This window comes from Akebia trifoliata, chromosome 4 (assembly GCF_017979445.1).
Source record: "Akebia trifoliata isolate Shusen 1 chromosome 4, ASM1797944v1, whole genome shotgun sequence".
NCBI lineage: Eukaryota > Viridiplantae > Streptophyta > Magnoliopsida > Ranunculales > Lardizabalaceae > Akebia > Akebia trifoliata.
In genome coordinates, this window is record NC_141378.1 from 27181004 (window position 1) to 27193539 (window position 12536).

The 12536-nt window shown below is 31.2% G+C and overlaps 1 protein-coding gene and 2 long non-coding RNA genes across 3 annotated transcripts; all 3 read left to right on the plus strand.

Moving 5' to 3' along the window:
* The first annotated feature begins 447 nt into the window (after positions 1 to 447).
* Positions 448 to 1755, plus strand: LOC147404635 (uncharacterized). The gene is made up of 3 exons (XR_015177842.1): positions 448 to 528; positions 618 to 984; positions 1063 to 1755. It is a non-coding gene; the product is annotated as an uncharacterized LOC147404635 (long non-coding RNA).
* Positions 1756 to 5793, plus strand: LOC147404636 (uncharacterized). The gene is made up of 6 exons (XR_015177841.1): positions 1756 to 2020; positions 2122 to 2382; positions 2679 to 2751; positions 3887 to 3925; positions 5450 to 5562; positions 5695 to 5793. It is a non-coding gene; the product is annotated as an uncharacterized LOC147404636 (long non-coding RNA).
* Positions 5794 to 5799: 6 nt separating this feature from the next.
* On the plus strand, positions 5800 to 7238 carry LOC147404637 (polyribonucleotide nucleotidyltransferase 2, mitochondrial-like). Its single transcript, XM_086440662.1, has 2 exons — positions 5800 to 6462; positions 6678 to 7238. The coding sequence occupies exons 1-2, from the start codon at positions 5971 to 5973 to the stop codon at positions 6780 to 6782; spliced, it is 597 nt and encodes a 198-aa protein (XP_086296788.1). The 5' UTR covers positions 5800 to 5970; the 3' UTR covers positions 6783 to 7238.
* The last annotated feature ends 5298 nt before the right edge of the window (positions 7239 to 12536 follow it).

The following is a 12536-nucleotide window of genomic DNA, read 5'->3' on the forward strand; positions in this document are numbered from 1 at the left end:
GGCCTTGGTGAATCAATTACTATCAGAAGAAAGCTTGATGGATTAGAAATTCTTCGATGAGAAATCACATTATTGGATTCATCGTAAGATTTTATCAATTATCAAAATTTATACGATTTATATTATATTACCATTGAACATATTTTACAAGTACTTAAACTAATATTTCTTTCTTTTTTCTTTGAAGTTCACCATCTCCCGTAATTTTAACATTATGGGGTAGTTTGGTAAAACTTTACAGTGAAAAACTTAATGAAATGATCAGTGAAAATCCTGTAATTGCTGCAACATCGTTGAAAGTTCAGAATTTTCGAGGAGGTTTGTCATAAATTACTATATTTCACTAAATTGTTAATGTTAAGTATATATGATTGAATTTCTTATTATATAATTCTAAACATTATCATGTATCATATGTAATTATTATTGATATCTTCTAAAATATACAGGAATCACTCTATCATCCACAAAAAATACAATTGTGGAGATCAATTCTTCAAGAGCAGAAATTGTTGAACTGAGGAACTGGTATCTAATTTTTTAAATTTACATATTACATATTTTTTAAATTCTATACTATCTTAATATTGAAATAAAAAAATAATACATAATTATAGGTTTAAAATAAGATTATCTGGAAAAGAAAAGTATTCTGCTGATTTGCACGTTGCCCATCGACCTACCATCAAGGTTGACCAAGTAACTCTACAAGATCTACTCACTCTTAATCCAGAAGACACTGATCATGTATGTATAAATTACACAAATAAATTTTTTCTAATTGTTACTATTTACTAAATTATAATAATAATTGTATGTTGTATTTCAGCCTTTATTTCAGGTCAATATAAAAATAATAGAGCTAAATAAAGAACAAGACCCATGGTATATTGCATGTAAAACATGTAATAAAAAGGTACAACAAATAATGAGAATTTTTGAATGTCCAAAATGTACCAAAACAGGAATCGACGTCGTTTATAGGTAATTTATAGGATGTTAAAAGTACTTTATGTCAAAGAAATATTATGTAACTATTTTTTACAATAAATACATTTACAGATATATGTTGCGTCTAAAAATTACTGATGAGACTGCTTCGACCTGGGTGACATTATTCAACAATGAGGCTGCAAAAATTTTGGAACAAAGTGTCGATGATATCCGGAAGATGAAGGTAAAAAATTAATATTAATTTAGAAAATACATAATTTCAAATATTATTTTAATTTCTTTAAAAATAATCTTATAAGATTCAATGTACTTATTTTTCAATTTTGATTTTATTTACAGGAGAATGACTTCCCTAATTACATGAGTATTCTGGAAAGTTGCTTGGAAAGATCATATATTTTCGACATTCAGACAAAACAATTCAGAAATGGATTTCGAAACACATTGAGTTTCACATGTGTGGGGATTGCTAATATTGATGAATAATAGATATAAATTACTGATTACTGATTTAAAAAAAGATAGTTAAATACTTTCTTCATTAAATTTATTTTGGATTGTTGAATGTTATATAAATTTATGGATTAAGGATATTATGATTATTTAATGTTAGGGATATTATCAAAATACAGTCTTCTAATATAAATTGTCTTTTTTAGTTTTTATTTATTCATGTATGTTTCTGAATGAAATTTTGGTGCAAAACTTCATACTCATACCATGTATTATAGATATTCTAACAAGTAGATAGTATCTACATAAATTTTTCTGATTGGCTTGAATGATTTTATTTTTATATAGTATATATATATATATATTCTCTGCCAATTTGATGGATTTTTGTGTCAATATCGATTACTGCTCTTGTTTGTGGTTATTTAAACAATTTGAACGAATCTAAAGTAGATAGAGATCATCAAGGAGGGACTTTTAGGGATCTTGATGTTTACGTGCACGTTGGGATTTTTGTTTCACCTGTGTTTGGTATTAGAGGAAATGGTTTGAATTTAGCTGTCGTGGGTCGTGGAAGGGACGTTGCGAGGGCGAAATTCTCAGAGTGGGTAAGGTGAGATTTGAGTGGTCTCTTGTTAGAATTTTTTTTTTTGAATTGTTTTAAGGCTTTCTTGAGTGAATTTAGTTGTGAAATTGGTGGATTTTTGCTTGTAGGAAGGCTTAGGAAGAAATTGGAGAGACTAAGTCTTGCTGAGGACCAGATCTCCACATTAGAAAACCTAATGACCATATTGAGTTTGAAAACTTTCGTGTTTTCTCTCTCTTATTCAATCATCACGATTTGTATTGGATTCTCTATTGCTCAACATGGGAACGATGAGTTGGTGAAGCTCTTCCATGCTAGGACTCATAAAAGATTCCAGCACCGTATTAAGAGGAAACCCATGACTCTCATCAAGAAGCTTTGCAATTACCGTAAGTCTCCTTCCTCAATTCCATGTCTCTCTTTTTTTTAATTAAAAAAATTCATTTTATGTTAATTTGTTTCTCTGTTTGAAGGAGGGGTTGCAGAGGACAAATCTCGAGTCGGAGTCCATTAGACAAATCTCTGTTTGTAGGCAAAAGTTGAGCTTTAGCTTCAACTTTTAGAACTTATTATTATTATAACTTAAATTTGTTAATTTCAAAATCTCTTTGATTTTGGTTTGTTAGTTTCTAATTTGTTTAATTTTTCTTATTCTGCTTTGTTCTTTTTTCTTTTGGTGGTACAGGCAGCATCAGAGTTGATAAGAAGGTTCGTCAATTTATCTTCTCTCAAATTTTCAAAGTTCTGTCATTTTACAGGTTATTTGTTTCCTGATTCTTTAGTGGCTATTTTAGGTTTTGTATTTAAAATTTTAAACGTAGTAAATAAAGAAAATCTATAAGTGGTACTCAGATTATTTGATCTTTTTGTAAATATTTTGTTCTTCTTTTTCAATGGGTTGCTTTGAAATCCATGTAACATAATTTGCATCTTTAATAAAATTGGATTTCTTATTTTTGGTGATGACAACGAAGTTTATTTGGCAACGTTCAGAGTTTAACCCTTTTCATCAAATATTAAAACAATGTCTTTATCATGAAAGTGGTTGGTTGGCAACATTTTTTAGTGGGAATAACATAATTTAATATCCTTCCTTTAATAGTTTGCCTAATTAAAAGGTTTACCAAATGTTAAGCAATTCTACCACTGTTAATGGTGTTTGCATTCTTGAATAGTTTTATTGTCATTAAGTGTTTCTCTGAGTTTCATTCCAAGGTATTGTTGCCCCATATGCTCCAAATCATTGTTTGAGATGTCTAGAGCTTGGAAGAGAATAGACAAGGAGGTATGAGGGTTTTCTTTCTACTATCTTTCTTCTTGGCATGTTTGTCATTTTTGTCATAGGAAATACTACCTACAAATTAAGTGAAATTGATATTATATCTAGAGATCAATGTTAACATCTTATTGAGGGCTTTTCCATCCTCCCTCTATCATTTTTCTTGAAGTAGATTTTTTAAGAAATTTTTTTATGAAATTATTATTTTTTTACTAATTATAATTTTTTTTAGAGCTAGAAGATGAATTCAAGAATGAAGACAACCCGCCTAGATTACAACTTTAACTTAACAAATATTCCTACTTAAACACAAACTCCTCCAAAAGTATACCTCTAATCCATGAACTGTAGGCCTCACGTTCCAAAGTGTTTGGACAGAGCTATCTTCATGATATAATGAGTTATCTATTATTGAGTATGTCGGACAATGAATTGATGTGTAGACAATGTTCTTTCTAACTGTATATTGTGTAATCGCATTCTCTGATAATTACCTTTTATTTATGGGATTTTTTATAACACTGATTTCTCTTTTAATATCATTTTTTTGTTGGACAGCCTTGTACAATTTCAATTCTACACTAAACTATCAACTTTTGTTATCTCACGTTCAGGTACTAATAAACAATGAATTGGCTGCTGAGAGAGATGAGGTTATTACTCTTTTGTTTGTTTATATTTCCCTTTTGTTTATTTATATTTCCTTATATTTTGATTGTAACTTCTATCACAAACACCATGTAATTCATGGTAAGTTTTGTTATTTTTCCTTGCTTTATACCCTTGATTCTGAAAACATGTTTGACTATTTCGGAAAAGGAAACCACCTCATCAATTTTAATAAAGCTATGGGCTTAATCCATTATCTTCTTCAATTTTATTATTTTCACTGAACTTAGTTCTATAACTTTTGTAATAAGATATGAATTTGAGCATTTGTTCTCATTTTAAGTTCTAATATTAGTCTATAGGTTATGTAACTCATGTAAATTGATTCTTGAAAAAACATATGATCCTGAATCCTGCTACTACATATCTTAAAGATACTTATTGTGAGAGAAAAACTTGATTGTTGATTTTTGTGTTTATGGAGTCAGGATCATATGTTTTTACACGAGTAATTTTCCATGAATCACTAGAACCCAAACTTTCAATTTACAATTCACATTTCTTAAGTTGTAATTGTAATTGTAAATTGTAAAATAGCTCCAAACCATAGGCTTGCCCCTTGGTTCTTCAAAACAATATATTTTAAAAAACTATTTCTTTTTTTTGTTAGAAGTATTACCAATGGAAATTTTCTCCAAGAAGTGTCCTTTTTTATTTTGTTTTTGTATCAAAATTATTAGGAATTTTCATCTTTGGATTTATAAATTGCATTGAATTTTCAAAAATGAATACAATCAATTTAGATTTTATATTCTTTGTATGATCAGGCAAGTTGAAGTGCCTCTTTTGAGTAGCATTTTCCTTTTGAAGTATGTTTTAGATTACAAAATGACCTATTTGTACTTTTCTCTTACAATGCTTGGATGCCTCCGTATGACCAGTGTACCTGTATCAACATGATTTCATACCACTAACTGTAGCTGGACTTGTTAAGATGTTTTGAGGCCCAAAATGATTGAATCTTGAAAAAATTTAGTGATAGTTGTCTAGGTCTTGGAAAGAGCGTCCAACTATCACATGATGGCCATTACTATTGATCTGGTACCTCATCTTCCACTAAGAACACGAAATAAACTTTTAATATTTTCAGAAGCCCAATGTGGTGGCATGTGAGCCATCGTATCCCTTGTTCCACCGTTCCCCTCCAACATTCTATAGCGTTTAAATGTTAAAAAAGCAGCTTGGATTGCAAAATTGTTCTATTAACATGTGAATTTACTTGAAGCAGTGCAAAAGTTATTTTATCTTTCTTCATATTTAAAACCTTCTTAACACTTGACGTAATTGAATCCCTTGAAGTTGGCAGAACCTTAAAATGTTCTGTTATTGTCTCAAAGAACTCCATTTCAAGCACATTAGATCTCCAATTAGTACAATCAATTTTTAGCTTCAGAACACACATATTTGGTTATTTCATTATCATTTCTTAAACATGTCTTTAGATTCAGATGTACTGAAGCAATCAGGGATGTTAAATCAATGTTATATTTTTATTATATCTTTTGCAGAAGATGCACAGCTCACCCCTCTTTTACGCCTTGGTGCTGGAGCATGTGCTGGGATCATTGCCATGTCAGCAACATACCCCATGGATATGGTGCGAGGAAGGTTTACTGTCTAGGTATTTTTTCAGTCTTTTTTACAAAATTCATTTATGCTTTTGTATTGGATTTGCTAGGTGCAGTCTGCTTGGCATTTTTAGTGTCTTAGCATTATAATCATTTTATCTTCCTTCCCTTTCTTGTTTATGCAGACAGATAAATCCCCTTACCAGTACAGAGGAATGTTCCATGCATTGTCAATGTCCTTCGGGAAGAAGGTGCTCGTGCTTTGTACAGAGGATGGCTCCCTTAATATGTTTTATTTGTACCTCATGATTTCATTATTTTTCACTCATAGTTTTTTGACTTCGTCATGGAATACTTACATTGCTGACATCATGATGCACAATTAACAAATCTTTACATCATTCTTTGTTCAGGTCTCTCGAGTCTCGGATATAGTATCTATAGGCCAACAGCTTTCACTAATGTGCATTGGACAGGATGTCCGGAGTAACATTAAACTCTCTCTGAAAGCAACATTACCCCAACCTGAAATGAAGAATGTGGTTCATGGAGGTTTTGTATCACCTGCGAAACAAAAAGTAAATATCGGGGGTTTAGGCGGGGACATGTCTAACTGTGAAGAAATCAAGGATTCTACTTCGGATGAATCACTGGTAGGCAATTCTTCCTTTATCTTGCCATCATCAATTGTAATTCAGAATGACGTAGAGTGCGATGAAGAGGTAAGTTCTGCTACTATTACTCAAAAAATCACTCAGAAAAATGAGAAGAGTTCTCAGACTTCTTCAAGAGCCCCAAAGGTGAATGACAAGGTGAAAGCTGTAGATGGAACTGGCGTAAGTGCCAAGTCATTGAGACTCGGGGACAAGCTTAGCGCAAAGGTTTATCAGATACGGGCACATGGGTTAGTCCTTGATCTGGGTGGTGAAATTCGTGGAATGTATCGATTTGAAGTGCGTTTTTTTGTTTTTGGAATCTGTTTTTTTTTCCTCAAATATTTTATTCTTGATTGTTTTGGTTATCTGTTATTATCGACATGCAAGACCACAAAATTCATAACTTCCCTTTGATAAAATCACTGTTATCACTTTGAAATTGATAATTATAATTATAGATGGCATGTATTTATTTGCAAAAATATATCATTCTTAATACTTGTGCTTTGCAGGTAAATGGTAAAAGAGACTTTGAGGTCGGCGAAGATTTGCAAGTCAAGTGTTTGAATTTCTCTACCAAGGGGATTCCAGTAATGTCTTTGTTAGAAGATGAGTAATGGGTCATCGGCATTCCATCTTGAAGAGTAAAATATCTCACGGGTAACAACTGAGAAGATGAGCGCAAAATAAAATCATCAATTAGCATAGATGAGGTGCCAAATATTGGGATTTGATTTTGCAGGAAGAGCGGGTGGTTTTGAAGCTTGTACGATGATCGAGTTTCTATTAGAATGCGGGGCATTGCTTGGGGAGCTACATGGTTAACCCTTACCATTAGGGGCTAGCTGAGATGGTAAGGGTGGTTTGTACGTGCAGCCTGTCATAGCCAAAAAAAGAAAGTGTTAGCTAACCGTTTATCATCATTACACTCAAACATAGGAAAAAATGTGGTTATTTGTTAGAAGTTCATATTTTTTTTCCCGTGATTACCTTAGTTTGTATTTTTTAGCTCTACGAGACATTTGTCCATTGGTTTTGGATTTTTATTGAAAACCCAATGTCAATGGCCTATATCTCACTTTGATCAATCCTTCTTTCAATTTCTGCATATAACAATAGTTTTGTGAGAAACTCATGAATCAATTTGCTTTATTTAGAATTACATTAGAAATAAAGCAATAAATGGTTGATCTTATATGTACCAATAATTAGGTTTGAGCTTCTCGGAATGTCGCTGTTAACATCAAGAGTACTTCTGTCTTTTAAGTTGAATGAACTCTCTCACAATTTTTTTTTTCCTTCTAATTCTTCTTTAAAAAATATCTGAGGTATTTTGTCTCTCTTGTTAAATTTTGCGGGTTTTGATTTGTCTCTAAATATAGGTTTCATTTTCTAATGTAGAGGGATAGGGAAAGGAATCCTAATGAGGTCTTTGTCTCCTTTGAGTAGGTGCTCTCTTTCTCAAATCTATAATACTCTTTTTTATTTATATTTCATTGATAAAAAAATTGAATTTGGAAATGACCTCTTTATTTATTTGCATTCATGTTCTGTTTTAGTCTTTGTTCAAAATACGGACCATAAAAGGTGAGATTTTTTTGTCCCTTCGGTATGATGACTTCCACACCCTTGTTTGTCTAACTATTTTTTGGATATTTTGTTTGAAAAATTTGTTCTTCTAACTTGATTTTAAATCCCAATCTAATCAGGTATCTATAACCAACACAATTTAGAAGGAAAAAAAGATATTTTGGAGAAGAGTGGGATTACATTAGTCATGATTCCACAAGCTAATTAATCCACCAAATCCTATTGCAAGAGAATCCTTCTCCCAAATCATAAATTTAGTTAGTGATCCAAAGGATAATTCTAATCCAAAGAATAATTCTATGAAGATACGAAATTTATAGAATACATGGCATCAGATATATTGGAGTTGCTATGATAATCTCAATCAAATATGAATTATCACTCAAAAGAAAGATTCAACTAATTTGTCAAATGTGAAACAATGGCACAAACACACTTATAAGAGTGTGTGTTATTTATTGAAAAGAGAGATTAGATTAATTCCAAATAAAAAGAATATCATGAACCTTTGTAATGCATATCACAAAGTCTCATGTAGTTGGTAAAACGTTGAAAACCTCTCTAAAAGAAATAAAAATAAAAATAAAAATTTAAAACTTTTTTTGGATAGACTAAATTAGGAACAAATAATTTTAAAATTTTATAATATATAATTTCATGTTAATTAAACATGTATTTCACGTGCAACGCACGTGCACTTTACTAGTATCAATAAAGATGAAGGTCTGCTGTCCCGGTAAAAGACTTCCGGAAGTTGATATTCCACAAGACTTGCAATTGCAAGTTTGCAACTTGAAAGACTTCGAAGTTGAAACTTTAATTTTTCTTTCTCCAGAGGGTATTTTTGGAATTGCAATAATAGACAAAGTCAGATGGACACGATAAAAAGAAACTTGTTTGATAATATTTGGTGGGGACTTAATTTTTCGGGTGATTTAAATATGTCCCTCTGTATGTTAGTAAATATTTGAGAAACCCATAAGTTTTTTAACTCATGACATATCCCTTTGATCATCGTGTTCTGTAGAAAGTAAATGAAAATTACCAAAATAACCTCATCCTCAATCTCATAGCAAAGATCCTTGATTTTTTCACCAAACAAGTCATCTTTTTCAACCTTATTGATTTTTATTATAGCAAGTTTTACTTATTTCAGTATTTTTAATTTATTTATTTTTCTCCAAAGAAATGATTTTTTTTACAAAAAAAATACTTTCCACAATCCTTGATTTATTTGTGGAAATCATCTAAGATTTCTTTGTTTACTTCCAATTGATTTAGAAGATGAAACAATAGGAAAAAATAAATAACTTATCAAATTGTATGGTGAAAAGTGGTCTTCTTGTTGCCAAAATCCAATTTTGAAGAAGTTTTTACAAGAAAAAATAAAAAATGAAGGGTATTTGGTCAGTGGTTGAGGATAAGGTTATTCCAGTCATTTTCAAATAGTCACTTACAGAAGACAATGTTGAAACTTCACGGGGTGTGCCATAAGATTAGAAAATACAGAGAGTATCTCAAATATTAACCAAAACGTGGACTTTGCAAAAGTCTTCTTTTGGATAGAATAAATTTTCAAAGAATATATGAAATAACATCTTGATTTAGACAGACCAATTACAAACAGATTTAAGATTTTTTTATATATTTATTCATTTGATGAGATATTTGGCCTTTTAGCATAGTTTTGTAACTTGACTTGGATTGGATGGATATCCAACAAACAAGTCGAGACAATTCAATGACTCACGAAATGGCAAGAAAAAAAAATTATTTTTAGCAATATAAAATAAGGTGTGAGAGCGCCCTTGGTAATAATTGGAGTGCCTTTAACCCTACCTTTATATTTTAAACATGCAAGCTTCCAGGAAGGTTGAACAGTTCATTTGACTTCTCTTCATAGAGATAGAGACATAGGATTTGATTTTTACAAAAGTCAGCTCCAGCTCCAGAAGCTAGCTTTTGGAAGAAGCAGAAGCTTGTTCATTACAGAAACACAAAAGCAAGAAATTAATGTTCGTTTGACAGTTTTTTATTGCTAGATTCTGGTAAAATGACTAGAATACTCTTAATGTTGATAATGCACAAAAAATGAGCAGAATATTTTAATAAATATATAATTACACTAAATATATATATATATAATAATAATAAATTTATATTAAAAATTATAAAAATAATTAATTTCAATTTAATAAATTTATAAATTTCATAATTTTATCAAAATTTTGGTAGCATCTCCTCTTAGAAATGAACATATGATAAAGAAAATACCTGCATAATACACAATCCAATATCCACATAAAGATGAAGGGTGTTTTAGTAATAAAATAGTGATGATGAATTGCTTTTAGTCTTGGTAGTAAAGATGAAGGGTATTTTTGATAATTTCATTTTATTTTTAAGGTTAAGTTTGATTGAAAATTTGATTAAAGATGAAGGATATTTTGATAATTCCCTTTTATTTTTTAAGATTAAATTTGGTTGAAAATTTGATTAAAGATGAAGGGTGTTTTGGAAGATGAAGGGTATTTTGATAATTGGTAAATATGAAGGGTATTTTAGTAATTCCCTTTTTATTTTTAAGGTTAAGTTTGATTGAAAATTTGATTAAAGATGAAAGGTATTTTAGTAATTGGTAAAGATGAAGGGTATTTTGGTAAAAATGAAGAGTATTTTGGAAGATGAAGGGTATTTTGATAATTTCTTTTTATTTTTAAGGTTAAGTTAAGTTAAAATTTTGATTTTGATAAAAAGTATTTAAGTAAAGATGAAGGGTATTTTGGTAAAAATGAAGGATATTTTGGAACGTGAAGGGTATTTTAGTAATTTTATTTCATTTTTTAAGGTTAAGTTTGGTTGGAAATTTGATTAAAGATGAAGGGTATTTTGATAACTATACTTGAACCGTTTTACGTTTTTGGCTTCCCACAAAAGTCATTTGAAGAAGCCCCTCTTGGACGACTTCTTTTAGGAGCTATTTTTGGGTTTCAGTTGAAATTCATTGAAGTCAAAAAAATCCAAACGAACATCATTTATCTGATTTTTTTGGCTTAAAAGCAAAAAAAAACTTACTCCTGAAATTGAAAAGAACAGGGCTATAGTCATATTCTCATGGACTGCTTAAGACATCAAAAACACTGTAGATTGGCTTTTGTTCTTTTGAACTCTCTTCTAAGCTCTCTCTCCTCTTAATTAAGAAGAAATTTCCCAAATTAAGAACCAGCTTCCATGGCTCTTATTTATATATTTCTTAGTCTCCTCTTCACATTTTCTACTATAACAGCGCAACAAAGATACTCCAACATAAGCTTAGGCTTTTCCCTCTCCCCCCACCAACCTTACCTCATGGCTTTCACCTTCTGGTCGATTCACCTTCGGATTCTACCTAATAGGTCAAGGTAGCTTCACCATAGCAATCTGGTTTGCTCAAAGTCCTGAAAAGACTATTATATCCTCAAGTTCCTAATAATGTTATATAGCAATTGACTAATAATGGTGGGCTCATTTTAAGATCCTCACAAGACGGTGACAAATCCATCACCGTTACTTCAAAATCTGTTTCCTCGGCTTCCATGCTAGATTCTGGGAATTTTGTTATCTATAATTCGGATTCGAAGATCATATGGCAGAGTTTTGATTATCCAACCAACATGATTGTACAAGGCCAGCGTCTCATGGCTGCAAGGGGAGAATTGTTCTCTAACGTCTCGCAAACTGACCCTCGAAAGTGAAGGTTTAAACTCAATATGCAGAGAGATGTAATCTAGTGCAATACCCATCAGAACCACCTCAGGCAGCCTCAACCTCATATTGGAATTCAGGTAATATGATAGAATAATGTGCACGTTGATATCTTCATGAAGATTGGGTTTGCTTAGCAAATAAAAAATGAAGATTTGGGTCAGCTTTGATACTTGATGCTCATTGTATGAAATTATGGAAAAAGATTTTGTAGAGAAAAAGATATTTGCACATGGACATTTTCATGTAAAAATTATTTTCTTGAGAAAATGATCTTCCCATCTTCTGGAAAGTATTTTCCAATCTGGCTTACTAGCTAGGACTTAGATTGTCTAGGTTGGGATCAAGAGCAACCTTTGTTGACAACCATTGTGCTATAGGGGTTATAGGTTTCGGAATGGACTGAATTTTTATGATGGTTTCAGCCCGTTGAAAAAAATATATATTCGACAATGAAAAATTTTGACGTCTTGGTCCGTCAAATTTTATGAAATTTGATGGCCTTGGGCCATCAAATATGGCCTTTTTCCATGTTGTGTAGCCATTGAAAAACACTTGTAAATTGAAAGAGATGGGAAATGATACTTTGGATACTTTAAAATTTGTTTTAAAGTATCCGCATTTATGATTATTTTTTTGAGTCATGCTTGAGTGACCTCAAGATTTTTTGTTTATTTTTGATAGGTAAGGTACCCCCCCCCCCCCCCCTCCTTATATATTAATAGCTACTAATGCCGAAAATAACAGACATTGAAATTCTCCAAGAAGATATTATACAGATCCCCAAGAAGATTAGAAAAAATTTAAATACAAAGATTTTCCTTTAAAACTCATCTTCTTGCTAACCAATCTGCTACTTTATTTGCTTTTCACCAAGTGAACTATAGCATAATCGAGTTAAAACATTGCATAGCATTTTTAATATCTTTGACGAGGCTTATAAATCTCCATGGCGTGTTCCATTATTCCTTAATACCTTTGACAACCATTAATGAATCTGAATTTACAATAATATCCGAGAACCCACTACGTCATAT

Coding starts and splice junctions, on each gene's coding strand:
- LOC147404637 (XM_086440662.1), top strand. CDS start 5,971: ATGTGCATTGGACAGGATGTCCGGAGTAACATTAAACTCTCTCTGAAA. Junction 6,463..6,677: donor GTGGAATGTATCGATTTGAA/GTGCGTTTTTTT, acceptor TGTGCTTTGCAG/GTAAATGGTAAAAGAGACTT.